This window comes from Camponotus floridanus, unplaced genomic scaffold, assembly GCF_003227725.1.
Source record: "Camponotus floridanus strain SB8 unplaced genomic scaffold, Cflo_v7.5 scaffold79, whole genome shotgun sequence".
Lineage (NCBI taxonomy): Eukaryota > Metazoa > Arthropoda > Insecta > Hymenoptera > Formicidae > Camponotus > Camponotus floridanus.
Window position 1 is genome coordinate 409730 of NW_020229848.1, and position 20671 is coordinate 430400.

Sequence of the window (20671 nt, forward strand, 5' to 3'; positions counted from 1 at the left end):
ATATAGATGGTTACCTACCTAGTGTTATATAAATACCATCTTGATTATACGTAGCATAGCTTATCTTACATATCGACAGAAGTCAATAAATATAAATTTATTTATGTTTTTTATTCCATTCTCGTAAATAAAGCTTTTATTTATAAAGACAATTTTTCTAAGAAATTATTTGCGAGAGAAAATTAATTGAAGAATTAATTGTACTTACACTTGCATATATTGGCCGATCTTTTTTAATTAATATCTCGAAAGTTTACGTGGTGATTTTCAAAATAATATAGGATTATTTAGTTTAGTTTAGCGATATTTACATATGGTTTTACTTTGTTGCGAGACACTGGAAATACCTTGTATATGTACCTTGTGTATGTATGCATCTGTGTAAAATAAACACATGTAAATATATAATCATATCTATGTATTAAATTTACTGAACAATACAGAAAAGTAATACAATATAATATGTAATATAATAATTTTATCCAATATTATACAATATAATATTTTTATACAATATTATACAATACAATATTTTTAATATTATATTGTACAATTAATATTATATTGATTAAATACAATTAAACAATTATTAATTCTTATATGACATTAGTGAATAATTTAGCAAAAGAAAACGAGTGCAGATGCTATGGCGCTTGCTAGGTAAATATTTATCTTCTAATCGTGAAGTCTAGCGCTTACCTGTTTAAAATGCTATCTTTTTATTTTTTCTAATTTTGATTTGAAACTTTAAAGAAATATTCTTAAGATATTATACTATTATATAAGAAAATGCAGAAATTGAAAAATCGTTTTTTCCGAGCCATCTGGATGTTTGTTTTCCCTTAAGTCTTTGAAAGTAGTAGCAGTATCGTTTGAATATTAACTATAATAGATTATTATTGCACTGACGTTAATTATATATAAATAATAATAATGAATACAATCTTTTTATATATTAAGATACATGTGTATAATTATTGGTTATAATATATTATACACACTCTCACATACCTGACACAATATATACTACTCCGAGCTCGCCTCTCCCTCTTTCTCGCGATCCGATATAAAAATCTTTTTCATGGCCAGGTATAAATCTTAAACGATGTCAATCTAATTCGATCGTCGTAGGCGGGTCCAGTGCGGAATTAGCAGATAAAACATCGTTGCATCGTTTCGACGATTAAGATTATCCTCGAGGGTTTGGCTTCGTGAACTTAAATACTGAGCAGTTACTAGCAGAGTATATCGTCGATATTAGTGCAAATGGAGAATTGATACTCGAATATTGATGATTCGGTCAAGCAGCCTGGAGAGATTTGCCTGAAATTTCTGCATTACAGAAAATGTAACTACAATATAAGCGCGATACAAGTGTAAACTATTTTTCTTCAAGTAATAAATATCGCCAGATATTTTTACCATTTTTAGACCGATCACTATTAGCATTAGTTTAATAACATATTTATATAATGTGATAGTTTTATAAGATTATGTTTTCAAATTCGAGATTTTAATTCTTTAATTCTGTTTCGATTTTGATCAGCATATTTTTATGCATTTTTTTACAAGTTAAATAAGTTCAACTTAAATATCTATAATAATAGATTTGCAACGATTATAATATGATTAATATATTAGTGCGTAATATAAATAAATAACGTGTTCAACGTGACAATTTGCATGTGTTTTTGTATTAACGCAAAATTTAATCCGAATATAATGCACAATAATATCGCTGTTATGAATGACAATTCGGATAGGAACATATTCATGATTATTAATTTATTACAATACAGAAACGAGTGGAAAAAAAGAGCGAGAGCAAAGAGGAGAAAGAAAAATTAAATCTTTTTTACTTTTTTATATTTCAATATTTTAATATATTCTGCGATAAAAAAGAATGCACACGAAAGTTTAAATGTATTTATCTGATCTTATTACTATGCAATAAAGCTGTTAATAAAACAATACTTAAAAAAACTTTCACATTTTCTGCGAAACTTTTTCTATTTAAAAAAGAAGCATCTTTTAGAATCGAGTTTTCTATACTATTCTATAATATAATATTTTTATACAATATTATACAATACAATATTTTTAAATATTATATTGTACAATTAATATTATATTGGTAAAATACAATTAAACAATTATTAATTTTTATATTACATTAGTGAATAAATAAGTATATACATTTATAAATATTATCACAATCATTTATTCTGTATTTTTAATTTTTTAATAGTTAATATCTTAGAAATCTAGTTATTCAATTATTGAATAAAGATCGAAAATATTTTGTTTGATTTTCGATCTCCGACCAGCGTGTTCCCATCTTCTGTTCAACATCAGTAATTGAAATGATTGAACTTTTGATCTCTTCTTTTACAAATTCCTTTATCTAAAATGGATTATTTTAGTAATTATTATCAATAAATGATTTCGTATTTAATAATTGCACTGTCACAAATACAGAGTATCGTTATGAACCGAATTATAAGAAAATATTATATAAAATATACAAATTTGATTTATTTAAAATTTACCTCGTCCAACTGTCTTTTAGAATACGCATTATTAATTATAACAATTAATGTTACAATCTCACTGACTTTTCTATAAAAAATAAAACAATGCGTTTATAATTAATTCGTATATAAATCTTTACATCTATGTGTAGTATATTTTCATTAAATGACATCGTCACCTGTGTTTTATTAATTCGTAATGACGTAATAAACGTCTAAGTAAACTCGTATATTTAGTATGTCTTTCAATGGCAGAAAGAAAAATATTAGCAGTTGAGGCATAAGCTCGCTCTATCGATTTAAATTGAAGATGAGATACATTATATTCAGATTTAAATAAAATATCTGGTATTGTGCCTAAACGATAATAGAACAAAGTTTCCAAAGTTTTACTATAAGACAAACATTCTAATATTATATCATTTCCTTTTATGTAATCATCAAAAACTTTACTCCATGTATCACGATTAACCGTTTTCATACCATTACAATATGTCCACCTTTTCCATTCAGGCAAAAGTCTACAGAAGACAGTCCAAAGAAGAAATAAAAATCTTTTAACGAAATTGTGTTAATAGCTTCTTTAGTGTTTTATGAATAATTTTTAAAATAAATGATAACTAATTTCTCAAACATATTCAGAATGTAAAAAATATTTCTATAAAAAGAATAAAATATTATGAAAAAAATTACTTGTTTTTTTTAGGATTTGCTAGATGCCATTGCAAATAACGATTAGACCTTTCTTCGCAAGGATGATCCTCTATAATACATTCCCACTTTGCAAGTTCTTGTTTTAAACATTTAGTATAGTCGCTGATGTTACTTTGAAACCGAATCCAATAACTAGATCTAAAATTCTTCATAAAATCAAACCTTAGCACGTCCTAAAATTTAATAACTATCATTATATTTAGTTTATTCATTATTTACAAAAACAGATATAATGTACACGCATTCAAACGATTTACTAAATAATTTTCTTTCATATTTCTTTAATATTTATGTGACTTCGCATCAATATCATAATAAGTAGATTTACCAATTTCTTATTTGTGTATATATTTTATCATCGCGTATGGTTTTATATAATTTAATGTATTTTTAACACACATATCAATATATAAAGTATTTCACAAAAATATGCTAATGTTCGTGAGTGGATAAAACGCAATAAATTGAACAGGAAGATCATTTACCATTCTACAATTTTCGTTATAATTATTAAAGTAATAATTAAAAATGTGAATAAGCGGACGTTTCGCGAGACTATATCGTAGGATATGCGCAATAGGTATGCCAGCGCCGAATGTCGCATACTAATGAAAAAACAAGAGTCGAGGCACGCACGTTCAAGCTTTACGAGAAACTTTGTGTATATATTTTAATGTGTTCATATTTTTGTATCGAATGATGTATCGATTTTGATATATAATTTTTATTTTTTTAATTAATATTTCCTTAATTTAAATTTGTGACGTATCAAATATAGATTTTAAGTATAATAAACTTTAAATATCAAAATTTTATTATAAAACAAGCATTTACAAGTGAATTATTATATATTAAATTATTATGTGTTGTATAATGTAAAAAATTACGCTAAAATTATATAAGTCAATTTCTCTGCAAAATGTTTGTATACTTTTAACATCGTAAACGTTCGAATACTACGAAAGAAAATTAATATAACAAAGATAATTGTGTTATATACTGTATTCTATAATTTTCTAAAACTAATTATTAAATATTAATTAAACAATTGATCTACAATTATCATATAAATACTAACGTATTATTATTATAGAAAAATAACTTGATGAAATATTCAAAATTTATGTGATTGTATTCAATATAAAGAAAAAATATATAACAAATATGTAACGTAAACATATTTTGAATTTAAATTTCTGAATTTTGGTATAAAAATAATTAAATATTAATGTACATGTTAATTTTTTTGTTTAACTCATTACATATCTCTATCTTTAAAAGAATTCATTATTATGATACGAAATCGTTGTATTATAAAATAGATAATTGATGTAATGGATAAATTTGATAAAAAAATGTTATTAAATATATATATATATATATATATATATATATATTTATATACCTTAAATTCAGGATAAAAATTTAAGAATGGAAAGATGTTCGACAGAAATTCAAATGCTTTGAGCATAGGATACCATGCTATATAATCTGTTTCCTGTGCCAAATAAGAAGCGAGTTCCCAAAATATAGAGAATTTAAGTTTCTTCTCTATCGCAAAATGAAATGCATCATTGATGATCTGCGCTCGATTGAGAACATGTATATTACTATAATTTTCAGAATTTAAGTATTGTGCAATTTTTCCCCAGTTCATAATATCATAATTGACGCGATAGTATCCTGTTATAAAATAAATTACTTTCGTCAATTATTAAATACTTTGAAATTATATATATTGATTGAACATATTTCGAGATGTTAAAGATATTTTGATATTAAATATATTATTATTATTATTAGAGAAGTTTGTATCTTCCATTTTTATTATTTAACATGAAGGTTGTATCAGCAATTCTACAAATTACAACAAGAAATGAAAATTTCAAATGTATTGTATTATTAAAATTTCAATGTTCTTGCAATATCTTTTGTTATATCTTATCAAGAGACACGGTAGTGTCTCGCGCCAAGTTCGCGAAGCATTGCGCGGCACTCCGTGTATCTATACGCGAGTCGGACAGTTGAGAGTAACTTAGATTATCGGATTTCAATAATGGCTGAACGGATCGAATTCTTACTAGTCTTAATCGATAGAGCGAGTTTGAATTATATAAAGAAAGTATTTTTATTTTTGCGCTGCATGATCTATTAACGGAGATATCATAATGCAAACTCGAAATATGAAAATTTTCAATTAAGAAACGTCTTTATCATCATCGTGGTCGTCATCATCATGGTCGTCATCGACGCACATGTACACAACACATAGAAAGAGAAAACGTCCTTTTCCTACTCTCGACAGAAGATTGCGCTAGCGACGCTTTTCAATATCGATATTAATGACATGTGTCATATCATATGTGTCATTAGTGACATGTAGCATTTTAATAATAAAATTAACCGCATTTTGAGTAGTAATAAAGTGCAAGTTATAAATAATAAATAATTAAATTATTAATTAAAAATTGGTAAGAGCCAGTACGGTATGATAATTGGAGCAAGGTAAATAAATATATATATCTATTTTGCAAGCTAAATATAAATATAATATATTAATTATATATATATATATAATATATATGTACATATATATATAATATATAATATATACATATATATATATATATATATATATATAATGTATATTATATATACTTATTCTATATATATTTTTATATAATTTGCTTATATATTAAAAGAATATACCTAATCTATATATATATATATATATATATATATATATATATATATGTATATGTATATACATACTTTTTTTAATATAATATCTTTTAGCAAATTTAAAAAAAGAAGTGATATAATCCCCAAAAACTTACCTTTTTAAAAAAAGGTAAAAAAAGGGCGCCAAGTTCATGCACTAATTGTATCCAACTGTCATATTGTCTACAAAAATAGTGATATACAAAAATTGCGCCAACTAAGAATAAAAATTTGTATAAGATAAATAGTAAAAAAAATTTTAATTAAAAAAACTTGGCGCTGCCAATAAAATTGGCATATATTCCAATTAAATATATGTTTAACAGCAAATATAATTGCTGGACATTTATTATTAATTCTCTTAAGATCTTCTGGATTTGAAAATTTAGACTTTTAAGTTGAACAATATATTAATAAAATTGGCAGCGCCAAGTTTTTTTAATTAAAATTTTTTTTACTATTTATCTTGTACAAATTTTTATTCTTAGTTGGCACAATTTTTGTATATCACTATTTTTGTAAACAATATGACAGTTGGATACAATTAGTGCATGAACTTGGCGCCCTTTTTTTACCTTTTTTTAAAAAGGTAAGTTTTTGGGGATTATATTATATACATGAGTTTTAATACATTTTATGATTATTTTTAATTAAAATTTATGTCATATATATATTAATATTATATCATATTTATAAATATCATGTATATATATATATATATATATATATATATATATATGGTATAATATATACATATATACGTGTATATACATATATATATAATAATAATTATACAAACATATGTATTTATATATTGAAATATATATACTTGAAGTTATATACAACATAATTGTAAATTTATTATCATATAATATATAATATAAATTTAATATTCAATATGTAAATTTAGATGTAAATTTATTTTTCAATATTTACCAGCTTGTTGTAAATTGATAATAATCCATTGATTATTCTCAAGAAAGAAAAATTCAATTTTTGAATCCCATGATGTTAACCACATATCTGTCCAAGTTTTGGTAAAATTGGGATCCGACTCCGAAGCATAAGTAATAGGTATATAACATTGTTTCTCTAATTTGTTGTAAAATTGTACCGATATAGTTACAAGATGACTAGAATAATTTCGCGTCACCTCCAACACGGAAGGATATTTCTGCATAATCCACGAATTTATCGCATCTTTTATATTAAAATCATACTTAGGATACGATTCATTTAGCTTAGATCTCATAGCGTTCCATAAATGATCGGCAGTTGTTGCTTCAGGCTCACTAAGTCTGTAAGATTTAACATTATGATAATTTTAACACTATATTAAAATTGATAAATAAATAATTAAGAAGAAAATCATATTTTACAAAATTTATTATCATATTTTAATCTATAATTTAATCTGTAATGTAACTCCTACAAAGATAGAAATTTATGAACTTTAATATATATAAATAATAATAAAGATATAAGTCTCGAAATATAAAATTAACAAATTAGCAATAATCTATGTCGATCGTCGATGTTGTGACACATTTATTTATTTATTATACAATAAAAAGCATGAATAAAAAATAAAAATAAAAGAAGAAAGAATAGCGAACGATTCGACCCTATTTTTGGGTCATCTTCAGCACACATGTGATGGTGTGTTAAAAATATAACAAAAGTGTTACATATCTGAATCGATGAGATAGAATGCCAAAGTAATACTAAATGTCTCGATATCATTATCTCGCCTATGTAAAGGTGAAACAAGATAAATGGATAATGTAAACCAATATACATATTGTATAATGAAAAAAATAATAAAATTTAACGTAAAAAGATTAAAAAGATGTAAAGAATTAAATGTCCATTTTTAAAAAATTTATTAAATAAATATAAACTGAACATAGAGTCAAAAAGAAATAAAAATTAAAGAAATCAGAAGTTAAAACTATGAAATTGAAACATACTTTCAGGCATCGAAGATAATGACGAGTCGAGGAGTGTTCAAAATTAAAATGATCATTCGAGTTCAAAAACGCATATCGAAATTCGCATCTTTTCGCTAATAGATATTCGAGAATTTAAAATTAACGGACATCGAGAATCTTCTCGAAATATCTGTTGTTAGAAAAAAACTCGAACGCTCGAGTTATCTCGCCTTTTTTTGCCACCAGAAAAAACGCTCGTTATTGTCGTTGACAATATTATTGTCAACCGCCGTTAAAATTTACACCGCTCATGGGCATGCGCGCCCATGCGTCACGATCAGCTGATCGCCAATCAGCTGATCTAAAAGGATTGCGCGCGTGAAAAACAAAGCATATCCAACATGAGACGTCATTAACATCCAATGACGCACGCCGCAATAGTGTCACCGCTAAAAGATCAAATTAATTGGTCCACGTCGACGCGGGCCTAAAAATCCGCTCGCTTTATAACGGGCGCCGCGCGTGGACCAGCGCAAGTCTCGCACTTATCGCTGCTCGCAGTATTTCGTAAAACCGCTTCACCGCTTTGTCAAACCGCTCTCGCACTATCAAACGACCGCTTTCTCACTCGGACTTCGCAATCTCGGACGTTTCTATTCCGGAATTATTTTCCGCGTCTGAAATTAATTGTATAAATTTTTTGTGTAAAACTCTTTATTAATTATGTGGTGTCTATAATAAAACTGAAAAAACCAAAAAATTACGTGTCGTCGTGTTCACTTATTTAGCGTCAAATATTCTGTCGTGGTCGTCCGTCTGCCGCCTTCTAAAGAACTCTGCGCTGCCGCAGCAATCCGCGTTCACTCGCGAACAAGGAGTGTTGATTATGTGACGTTTGTCTCACTTATCCTTTCTGTTAATCAGTTTTGTATCGCGCTCGCCGTATATGATGTATTGTGTCTTATTTTTTCCTTTTCTTTTATCAGACAGATGGCGTGCGCTGCCTCGGTTATCATACGATTACTTGTCTATATATTTTCTTATTAGTCTCAGTTAGTCTACTTTACGCCGTTGTAATACATGTATTTTTTATTCGCTCTGCTATAAAGAAATCCCAATAAGGAGACAAATGGGAACAAATCAACATCTCCAAAGACAAAGAACGACTAGTCTTTAACAGATAGATGTGATCAATTTATAAACGGTAAAAAGTCAAATGATATATAAATGTACACATAAGCAAAGTCCCAGACCTATTTGTTATGATGGAAAACTAAATTAAATTTTTGACAAGTTGTTTACAATATGTAAATAAATTTCTGGTAAACATTCAGTATTCGTTTGCAAATTTAAATCATTTTTTTGCCTTTTTATATACAACATTTCAGAAATCAAGCTCATACTCAAGAATGGTTCTTGATCTAAAATCTGTACGTCCTTCCAATCAAAATCGATCCTGTGATTGATGATGACAGACTGAGTATTAGTATTGCGTTTAATATGACTGCGATGTTCGTTGATTATGGTATGCAGTTGTCTACTAGTTTGTCCAACATAAGACGCATCACAATCATACAATTTAATTTGTATATGACATTCATAGAATTAGAAGCAGGGAGAGGGTCTTTATAAACCTTGATGAAGCTTTTCATTTTGTTGATGAAGAGAGTCGAACATCCAAATTCTTGACGATGTTTAAAACGCTCAGATGTTGAAGGAACTTATGGTATCGTGAAATATGTAATAGGATCATGTGTATTTATGTCCTGACTATTATTCACAAAGGAATCTGGTTTAGAAAACAGTTTCTTAAGGCGGCCAAACCATATGTGGGAAATAAAATTTAAAGGATATCCATTGTTTAAAAGACTGTTGATAGCCATTTTAATATTTTTATGATGGTAAACAGGATGGAACAAACGGAACACCATTTTTTTGTCTTTTTATATATAACATTTCAGAAATCAATTTTTTACTCAAAAATGGTTCCCGATCTAAAATCTGTACATCCTTCCAATTAAAGGCATGATCAAAAATGAAGAAATGGATTAAATATCAGAAATTAATTGTTAGCTGTAAAGTCAAAATTAAGTTTTTACGTAATTGTATTTTGTGTAATGTCACACCGCCACACGTAAATAATTGTTTCAAAATGTTTAGAAATTTCACACATCCGAGGACTATTTATAAATTTAGACTCTTTAAACACGCGTTTACAAAAAGAATATTGCGTATTGACCTTTAGCCTTTATCTAGATTTGCACGCGCTCAGATTTATAAAATATCTAGGACTTTATATTCTCGCATTCCTTTGTCCGTTTGCAACTCTTTCTTTTCGTAACAAATGGAACCATTACATTCCTTTTTTTAGAATGAACAAAATAGACTCAACAAGAAACTTGCGTTTTTACGGTCAAAGCATGTCTTGAAGTCATAAGTTTGAGTCTATACGTTATTTTTGTAGTGTCTCTTTTACGCCTGGTAATGTCGGAAATCTAAACAATATGAAGTTCTCCTTTGAGCCTCCAAAATCGATCCTTCAATTTGATGACATTATTGAAATTAAGGTTGATTCTGGTTCTTTTAATAATAACCACTTTTCCTTTTGTAACATTAACAACAAATGGTTTGTTAATTTATCGTCCATTAACATCCCAACATTTACCCGAATTTACAATCTTTGTTATAGCTGAGCGAGAATTTCAGTCTTCCAGTATAACAATGACATGCTAACTATGGAGTTCATCAAGAGTTTCGAAAACAACATAAGAAAACTTCCTGCGATCAATCAATTGGCTAATAGAAATCAATCGTTAGAGATTGTAAACAATTTACTTTCTTACTCAGTCAACAGAGACGATTTTGACCTGACTCTGAACAGACTGAGGTTGGTTACAGTCAAGTTTCTTAATGACAATAATAATTAATTTTGACTCGCGCAGAAAAAGGTAATGTCACAGTTGCTTAGGATAAAGACAAATATGTTAGAGAAATCGAAGAGCTTTTGATGAACACCAACACGTATTTGATGGTTGGAAGAAGCCCCGTTAAGAAAATAACAACCAGTTTACGAGAAATTTTAATGAGATAGAAAAATTCTAACTTCTCTCTAAAGGCATTTTATTGTAGTGATGGTATTCTACAGAGAGCTTAAGGTTTATCCAAAATACATAAACCGAACTGCCCGTTTAGAATAATTGTATCATCCATAAACAGTCCATTACATTTTTTAGCCACATATTTACATAAGATTATGATCAAGAGTTTTCCGGTTTCTCAGTCACGTTTTCAACAGTTACGATGTGATTAAGAAACTGTCTAATACACATCTCGACAACAACTTTAAATTAGTCTCGTTGAATGTGATTTCTCTTTTCACTAATGTGCCAATAGATTGACAGTGTTTCTTCCAGATGGATTTATATCTCTTCAAATTGCAACATACCTTGCAATAAATTCTTTTTAGCAGTTAAGTTTATATTGAATTCATCCTTTTTCTCCTTTAACAATGTCACTTACAAACAATTTTTTGGCACGCCGAAGGGGTTCCCCTTGTCTCCTATTGTAGTCGCCATTGTGTTGCAACACTTAGAAAACAAAACGATCCGTTCCTTAAAATTTGCTCCTCCCTTTTATTTAAGATATGTGGATGATGTTCTTTTAGCCATTCCTCCTTCTTTTCTTAATCACATTCTTGACACTTTCAATTCCTTTCATTTTCGTCTACAATTCACAATGAAAATCGCTGAAGACAATAAAATTAACTTTTTAGATGTGACTTTAATATCCGACAATAATTTTATAATTTTTGACTGGTATCATAAAGATACCTTTTCCGGTAGATACCTTCTTTATGTCTCAACATCTTCTTTGCTAAAAAAGAAGCACAGTTATTGGTTTGATAGACAAGGTTTTCCGTTTGTCCCATCCATGTTTACTATCATAAAAATATTAAAATGGCTATCAACAGTCTTTTAAACAATGGATATCCTTTAAATTTTATTTTCCACATATGATTTGACCGCCTTAAGAAACTGTTTTCTAAACCAGATTCCTTTGTGAATAATACTCAGGGCATAAATACACATGATTTTATTATATATTTCACGATACCATATGTTCCTTCAATATCTGAGCGGTTTAAACATCGCCAAGAATTTGGATGTTCGACTCTCTTCATCAATGAAATGAAAAGCTTCATCAGGGTTTATAAGGACCCTTTCCCTGCTTCTAATTCTATGAATGTCATATACAAATTAAATTGTATGGATTATGATGCGTCTTATGTTGGACAAACTTGTAGACAACTGCATACCAGACTCAACGAACATCGCAGTCATATCAGACGCAATACTAATACTCAATCTGTCATCATCAATCACAGGATCGGTTTTGATTGGAAAGACGTACAGATTTCAGATCGGGAAGCATTCTTGAGTAAGAGCTTGATTTCTGAAATGTTGTATATAAAAAGGCAAAAAAATGATTTAAATTTGCAAACGAATACTGAACGTTTACCAGAAATTTATTTAAATATTGTAAACAATTTGTCAAAAATTTAATTTAATTTTCCATCATAACAAATAGGTCTGCGACTTTGCTTATATGTACATTTATATATCATTTGACTTTTTACTGTTTAAATTGGTCACATCTATCTGTTAAAGACTAGTCGTTCTTTGTCTTTGGAAATGTTGATTTGTTTCCATTTGTCTCCTCGACTCGTCATTATCTTCGATGCCTGAAAGTATGTTTCAATTTCATAGTTTTAACTTCTGATTTCTCTAATTTTTACTTCTTTTTGACTCTATGTTCAGTTTATATTTATTTAAAAATTTTTTTAAAAATGGACATTTAATTCTTTGCATCTTTTTAAACTTTTTACGTTAAATTTTAATCTTTTTTCCATTATATATTAGTTTACATTATCGATTTATCTTGTTTCACTTTTACATAGTAAGATAATGAGATACCGAGAGATTTAGAATTACTTTGGACGGCATTCTATCTCATCGATTCAAATATGTAACACATTTATTATATTTTTACCATCACATTTGCGCTGAAGATGATCCAAAAATAGGGTCAAAACGTTCGCTATTCCTTTTTTTTTTATTTTTTTATTTTTAATTCATGCTTTTTATTGTATAATAAATAAATATATGTGTCATAACATCGTCGCTCGACTCGTATTGCTATTGAAACTGATTTGTTAATTTTATATATATATATACAATATATATATATATATATATATATATATATATATATATATATACACAGAATTATTCGTGCATATATGTACTGTATACACGATAGTTTCGACAATTTTATATTTTATTTATATTTTATTTGTATATTTTTATTTAATATATTATTTACTATAATATATTAATATATATTTATTAACAATTATGTCACACTGTGTCGTCATTGAGTAAATAATAATTTTAAATTTCATATTACAAAGATTTTCTATATTCTATGTTTGTAAAACTAGATTCTCGAAATTATTTAATTTGAATTGTTTGTTATTTAGAAAATATGCATTTCTATTACATATTTATTAAGAAATATTCAAGTTGAAATTCAATCTTGACAAAAATTCATAAACATAAATCTCAGTATAAGTTTGAGATTTCAAATATCTATGTCTTGTAAAAATTACAATGGGAGAAATATATTATTAATTTTATTATATATTCTTGATTTCCTTTTCCTCTATGATATATATTATTACATTACAATACATTATACTTACTTATTGTTCATATATTCGTCGAATCCCTTACTAAATGTATAAGGTGGCACTGATTCTATTAACATGCGCCATATAATGGATCCTATAATGTTTAAAAGAGAAGAAATTTAGTATATTTAAATTGCCTTTTCTGCAATGCGCAATAAAGATTTCCGAATATATCCGTAATGAATAAAACTAAATATATCATACACAAAATTTGGGCAACTAAATCAAAGTAAACAGCTATAAAAAATTGTTGAATTCATTTTATCTAAAAAATTTATAATAATAGATAAATAGTAAATGATTCAATATTCAAAACTAAATTAAGAAAATGCTTCGGGCCGTGACGTAGGGTGGTGGTACGAAATAGCTATAAAGAGTTAAAACTGCAAAGACACAGACCACTAAGATTGAAAGGTAAATTTAATAGGAAAATCTGTCAAAGCACAAAAATTATTAAATACATTTTCAGAGACAAACGCATGTTTCGATCTACTACAGATCCTTTTCAATGTCATATAAAATTATGAAAATAAACGCTAACCATAAAACAAAGAAGGTTATGAGGACCATATTGACGGTTACAAATTTAAACGCATAAAGAAACGATCGGAAATACACATAGTAGAAAATGCAAAAATTGAATAAAAGCATAAAAAACATAAAAAAGCTGCAAGAGAGCGCAGCTCACCTCGATATCAAGTCTTAATGCGCTATAACAGAAATCAGAGAGAGAAAGCGTCTGGAGGTGGCAGATAGCCAGTGAGCAAAAATCTGTTAGAGAAAGCCACCTCGCTATCAAATTCATTATTTATAACGTGCGTGGACTGATTTAATATTTGCGAGATCTAGTTTTGGATTATAACTGCCAATTTTATCTGTACGACTTTTCTATGGACATCTTTAATTTTTTAATTTTTATTCTTTGGACGGATTCGAGGGAACTGAGATTCGAGACGCCTTCTTTCTCTGATTTCTAGCTCTGAGTTATAGCGTATTAAGACTTGATATCGAAGTGAGCTGTGCTCTCTTCCAGCTTTTTATATTTTTTATTCAATTTTTGTGTTTTTTACTATGTGCATTTCCGACCGTCCCTTTATGCGTTTAAATTTGTAACCGTCAATAAGGTCCTCGTGATTTCCTTTGTTTCATGCTTAGCGTTTATTTTTATAATTTTGTATGACATTGAAAAGGATCTGTAGTAGATCGAAACGTGCGTTTGTCTCTCTAAATATATTTAATAATTTTTGTGCTTTGACATATTTTCCTGTTAAATTTACTTTTCAACCTTAGTGGTCTCTCTTTGCAGTTTTACCTTGCAGTTTAACCTTTTATAGCTATTTCGTACCATTACCCTACGTCACGGCCCGAAGCCTTTTCTAATTTAATTTTGTATTATTACTATAAACGGGCCGTTAACACCTCTATTTTTTGATTAAATATTCGTAAAAATAATAAGACAATTAAATAAATAAATTAGACAATTGTAAAGAATCGGATAGAGATAAAGTTTTATGTTTTATTATCTTTTGGTGTCTTAAACGTATACAAGGAAAAATAACTAATATATTAGACTGATACACAGTTGGTCATTTTTTATTAATACATTTTACTTATATATTTACATGGAAAAAAATATGTGTGTCGCCGCATCGCCACTGGTGTCGCCATAGCATGCTATTTGATATTTGATAATTAATTAAAAGTATAATAATACAGATTTTTCCTAAGTCTCCTCTTTTGAATGGAGGACAGATACAATTTCTTTAGTTTCTTTAAAAGACAAGCCTCTCAAAATAATTGAACACTCGTTTTATAGTTTTCATAATTTTTGAACCGTTTCTAAAATGTAGTGAAGGAGAACTTTATGGACACTTTATATATACATGCATGTATATTTTTTCCATGTAAATATAATATCTACATATTAATAAAAGTAATCAACTGTGTGTGTAATTCTATTCAATAATACATTATTTATTTTTCCTCAGTAGTACTGAAATAACGCTTTATTCCGACATTCGAACGCTTGTAGTGACGAAATGGCTTCATCAAACGATACCGCGGTTAATCTGACTTTTGATTTGCCATATAAACTACTTATTTTTAGAGTTTCTGCAAATTTCACCTAACATCAAAATTCAATTTCCATCAGAATCGCACAGGGTCTTTTGTTTATAAATTGATTTTTCCCATTTTATATGAAATTAACAGTCAGGAATTTGTAATTATTTAATTGTTTAATTATGCAATGTTATACGCATACCTTTGATATGAGAAAGAGAAGAGTGAAAATAATTTTCAGGATAACTATTATATTCTATAGTAGAATTTATAACAACATAAGTATTTAGATAGAGTAATTCATGTTGAACTTGAACTACAAACAAATCCATCATCCGGGAACTTCCTACAAATCCATCATCCGGGGACAGAGCCTAAAATCAATTTTATATAATCATAACTAATGATAAATAATAAAAAAAATAGTTTACGGAACATTTTAAAAGTAGCATTATTATGTACTATTGTTAAGAATAAAAATTAATAGTTTGGAATTTGGCTCAAAAATAAAAAATTAAATCAAATTTGGCACATCATAGACATAGCGCGGTAGTTGGAGGGCAGGGAAGAAATATCACTTCCTTCTTTTCGAGAGAGGATCAAAAAAAGATCCGAAACATTTTCCCATTAATTTTAATTTTAATTTTAAGTTTTAAGTAAACAAATAATAAAAAAGAAGGAAATGTTTCTTCCCTGTGTTCCGACTATCGCGCTATGGCTCTGATGTGCCTATTTTAATTTAATTTGTTAAGAATAAAGTTTTTATGTGTGTTTCAGTGTGTAAATATATTTTACTACGACAATTTTAATATATAAACACACATATATATATATATATATATATATATATATATATATATATTATATTATATATATATATATATATATATATATATATATATATATATATATATATACAGGATGCTTCCGCAACATACAGATCGGTATGTCGGGTTGCCTATCTGGCGATAGGTCTTCTTTTACCGACCTCGCATAATTGAAAAATATTAAAATCAGAGAATCGATCATGTAATTTTTTTTCATGAAAAGTGAAAAAATTCCTTGATTGATACATTGAATGCAAATCCGTAGGAAATGAGGAAAGTAAAATCAGCTTTTAACATTGATATAGTGTAATTGTAATATTTAATAACATAAATAACATTATATAAAGATCATAAAAATAAAATTCGAACCGCGTGTGCGAAAATCACCCCTGCGATAATTCGGAGAGTAAGGAAAAATTTTATGCGGAGGATTGCTTTATGTTTAGAAGAGAATGACGGTTACATTGAGCATATATTGTGAACATTAAAAAATAGTTTTTTGTTTAAATTCATTATATTTTATCTGTGTTATTATATTTCAATTGTGTCATTTTATGTTATTAATGTTATTTAAGTTATTTATGTTATTAAATATAATGTTATTTATGTTATTAAATATTACACTTATACTATATCAATGTTGAAAGCTGATTTCACTTTCCTCATTCCCTACGGATTTGCATTCAAGGTATCAATCAAGGAATTTTTTCACTTTTCACGAAAAAAAATTACATGATCGATCCTCTGATTTTATTATTTTTCAATAATGCGAGGTCGGTAAAAGAAGACCGATCGTCAGATAGGCAACCCGACTTACCTATCTGTATGTTGCGGAAGCACCCTGTATATAGAGTTCTTATTAAATTTCATTTACTGGATTTCTAGAAATTTAGCAGATTTTGATTTTTATTATTTCTTAGAATTAAGAAATAAAATAGAATATTTGTATAAATATTTACAATGTATAAATATTTACAATGTATAAATATTTATTATGTACAATGCTAAACTGTTAATTATTTGTCTACGTATTCAAATAGCATTAGTAATAAAATAACCTGGTCGATAAGGTATGCTTGATAACATATTTTAAATCCTTCGTTTAACCATGTATGAGACCAGTAAGTTGGTAAGTAAGTTGGTCTGAACACATTTCCAATATATTTTTCTATCATCCCATGTCCAATTAAGCGTGCAATTATCGTTTTATATGCGACATGATCTAATTCATCATTATAAGTGATATCTGCTTCTCTAAAAATAATTGTACTTATATGTATGAAATATTTTGGATATTAATAATAAATAACCTCTTATGTAAATATATTATAATATGATAGGTAATTAAAATAGTTAATATATTTGTATTCAATTATATATGTTACCGATAAAAAATGAAACCAAAAGTCTGTTCGACTTCCTTTCGTAAATCCGGAATTGCGACATGAGCCACTTTGCTCTCAAATAAAGCAGAGGAGTCCTCAAGTGCTGTTTTGTTTCTCAAAATATTCCATTTACGCATATATACACTAGCGGAAATAATAACAGTTTTCGCAAATTCTAGATGCGGTTCCGATTGTGGTCTGAACCATAAGGACGAACGAACTGCTTTATTTTTCGAGAGGATGCTGTGACGAAAACCGGAAACCAGAAATACTACACTATCTATGGAGATCAAAGGAGTTTTGTTAAAAATTGTCCATATCATATTATCGTTCGTCAATTTAGTTCCTCGTATCGGCATATTTGATAAAGCTTTGTATTCTACATTATGCAATAACCTAATAACAAAAGTCATTCTTAATTCTGGTTTGTCCCAATATGGAAATATATGCTGTTTTTTCGTTTGATACCAGTTTCTTCGCTGGATACCTGTTGCGATTAACCACCTACCGTATTTTAATGACAAATTTTAGATAATTGTAAGCATAGAATGCACAAATGTACAATTTGTTTTTGATACTTCATATATTCTTTTACTTACTCTATTTGTTCATTTTCGCTTAAGTACGGAATTCCGAAAGATTCCCTTACGACATTAATTGAGATTTCATACTCTATATACAGATCGTAATTTCCACGCAACAAAACATCACCGAAGTCGAGCACGTAAATATTGTTTTTCATAAAATTTATGTGATTTGTTTCATAAACCGTACCATTATTTGTCTTTAATGTCGATACTATTATACTCGCTGAATCCGGTGCATAAAAACTTATGTATTGTTTCGTATAAAAAATATTTAAAGTGATTATGCATTTGCTACGGGCATAATTATTGAGTAACTGTAACTCTATGTTATAATGTATCGGAAGTATATAATCTATATTGCTTGAATTGTAGTTTAATACACTGCGCACGATTTTCGATTCTTCATCGGTTTCCACTCCTTTGATTTTTGATTCTTCACCATCCATAGGACTCGCTATTGCCACTATAGCAAGGTATATTATACTATTACTTAATAATAGTTTTAAGAATGTCATGTTGAATTTCACTCGGATATCTATAAAAAACGTTTCTTCATTTAAAACGAAAGTATATACAAAGAGTATACAATAAACTCGATTTTTGTATGAAAAAACGTTCAAGAGAATTTACTAAACACTTCAGAAGAAAATACGATTAATTTAAAAAGAAATTAAAATAATACAGTTTAATAAATAAAGGAATGATTGGAAATAATAAGTATAAAAATTATTAATATGAAATATTTTTCTCGGATTTGAATATTAGGAGACATAAAGGATGTATTTAGATAATTCCAGTAAGATGAGCACAATAAACATAACTCTTATTTGTCTCTTATTTGTCTTTGGTTATCTTTAAGATTCGTCTTAATGTAATTACATATTTTAATGTATATACATATATATAATATAAGCATTAAAATGTATGAGAAATGAAGGTATATTCTGAACAACGCCATTTTATATCTGATATGAACTGTATGTTTACAAATATGTTATTTTAAAGATCGATCTGTTCCTTAAGTAAGAAATGTATTAAGAACATACAAACTCTGAACGAAAATCAAATATCATCAAATATTTGAAATTTTGATATTGTAGCGAATTGTATCAAACATTCGAACAAAATTTTCTAAAAACAATTATATTCATATTTTTATAATACGTTTTTTTGAATAAAATGTTAATTTTTTATTATTTATTCATTATTTGTTCACAACACATTCAAATTAACATATCCTATTGGTATTAGACATTCATTATAAAAAATATTTTAAAAACAAAACACAAGTAATAATATACATTTTTAAGATAGATAATTTCATAGCTTAGATAATGAGATAATATTTTATATAGCATAGATAATTTTATAGCATTAATATAAAACTAACTACAAAACAATTTTATAATGTCTAAAGAAAATTTAGCTTATAAATTTTACACTTTCTATATGTTAAAATGGTCGAAACATGTTATTACAGTACAAATGTAAATGTCTTCATTTCTATTAACTGTAATGTATGCAAAATATAAAAATAATATTTATAATAAAATGAGTTAGTCGATTTAAAAATTTAAGAATAAAGATGCAGAAAAATAAAGAATAAATAAATAAAATGTCTTTTATAAAATGAAAACGTTACCTGTTACTCCACACAATTTTGCATGCACATTTAAAGAAAGAAAGATAAATATTTTATTATATATTTAATGCTTAATCCTAATAAATTTGAATTAGCCAGGTTTTATATCAGATTTAAACCAAAAGCATTCAATCGCGAACTTTTCACTTCAAGAGACTATCATGAACTGATGGCTCTCTCTCGGCGTACATAACAGTATATAGAAGTTTATACCTAGTGTTATATAAATACCATCTTGATTATACGTAGCATAGCTTATCTTACATATCGACAGAAGTCAATAAGTATATACTTGTTTATGTTTTTTATCCCATTTTCGTATATTATCGTATGAAGCTTTTATTTATAAGGACAATTTTTCTAAGAAATTATTCGCGAGAGAAAATTAATTAAAGAATTATAATCGTACTTACACTTGCATGTATTGGCCGTTCTTTTTTAATTAATATTTCGAAATTTTACGAGGCGATTTTCAAAATGATATAGGATTTTTTAGTTAAGTTTAGCGATACTTACTTATGAT

General features: G+C 27.5%; 1 protein-coding gene across 1 annotated transcript; it reads right to left on the minus strand.

Annotated features, from left to right (window-relative positions):
* Positions 1–2227: 2227 nt before the first annotated feature.
* Positions 2228–20208, minus strand: LOC112639624 (aminopeptidase N-like). The gene is made up of 12 exons (XM_025414193.1): positions 20149–20208; positions 18519–19041; positions 17920–18423; positions 17593–17788; positions 15910–16081; positions 13659–13740; positions 6903–7264; positions 4651–4928; positions 3225–3418; positions 2711–3052; positions 2550–2619; positions 2228–2404 (listed from the first exon to the last, which is right to left on the minus strand). Exons 2-12 carry the CDS (start codon positions 19019–19021, stop codon positions 2273–2275), a joined length of 2835 nt encoding a protein of 944 aa, XP_025269978.1. The 5' UTR covers positions 19022–19041; positions 20149–20208; the 3' UTR covers positions 2228–2272.
* Between the last annotated feature and the right edge of the window lie 463 nt (positions 20209–20671).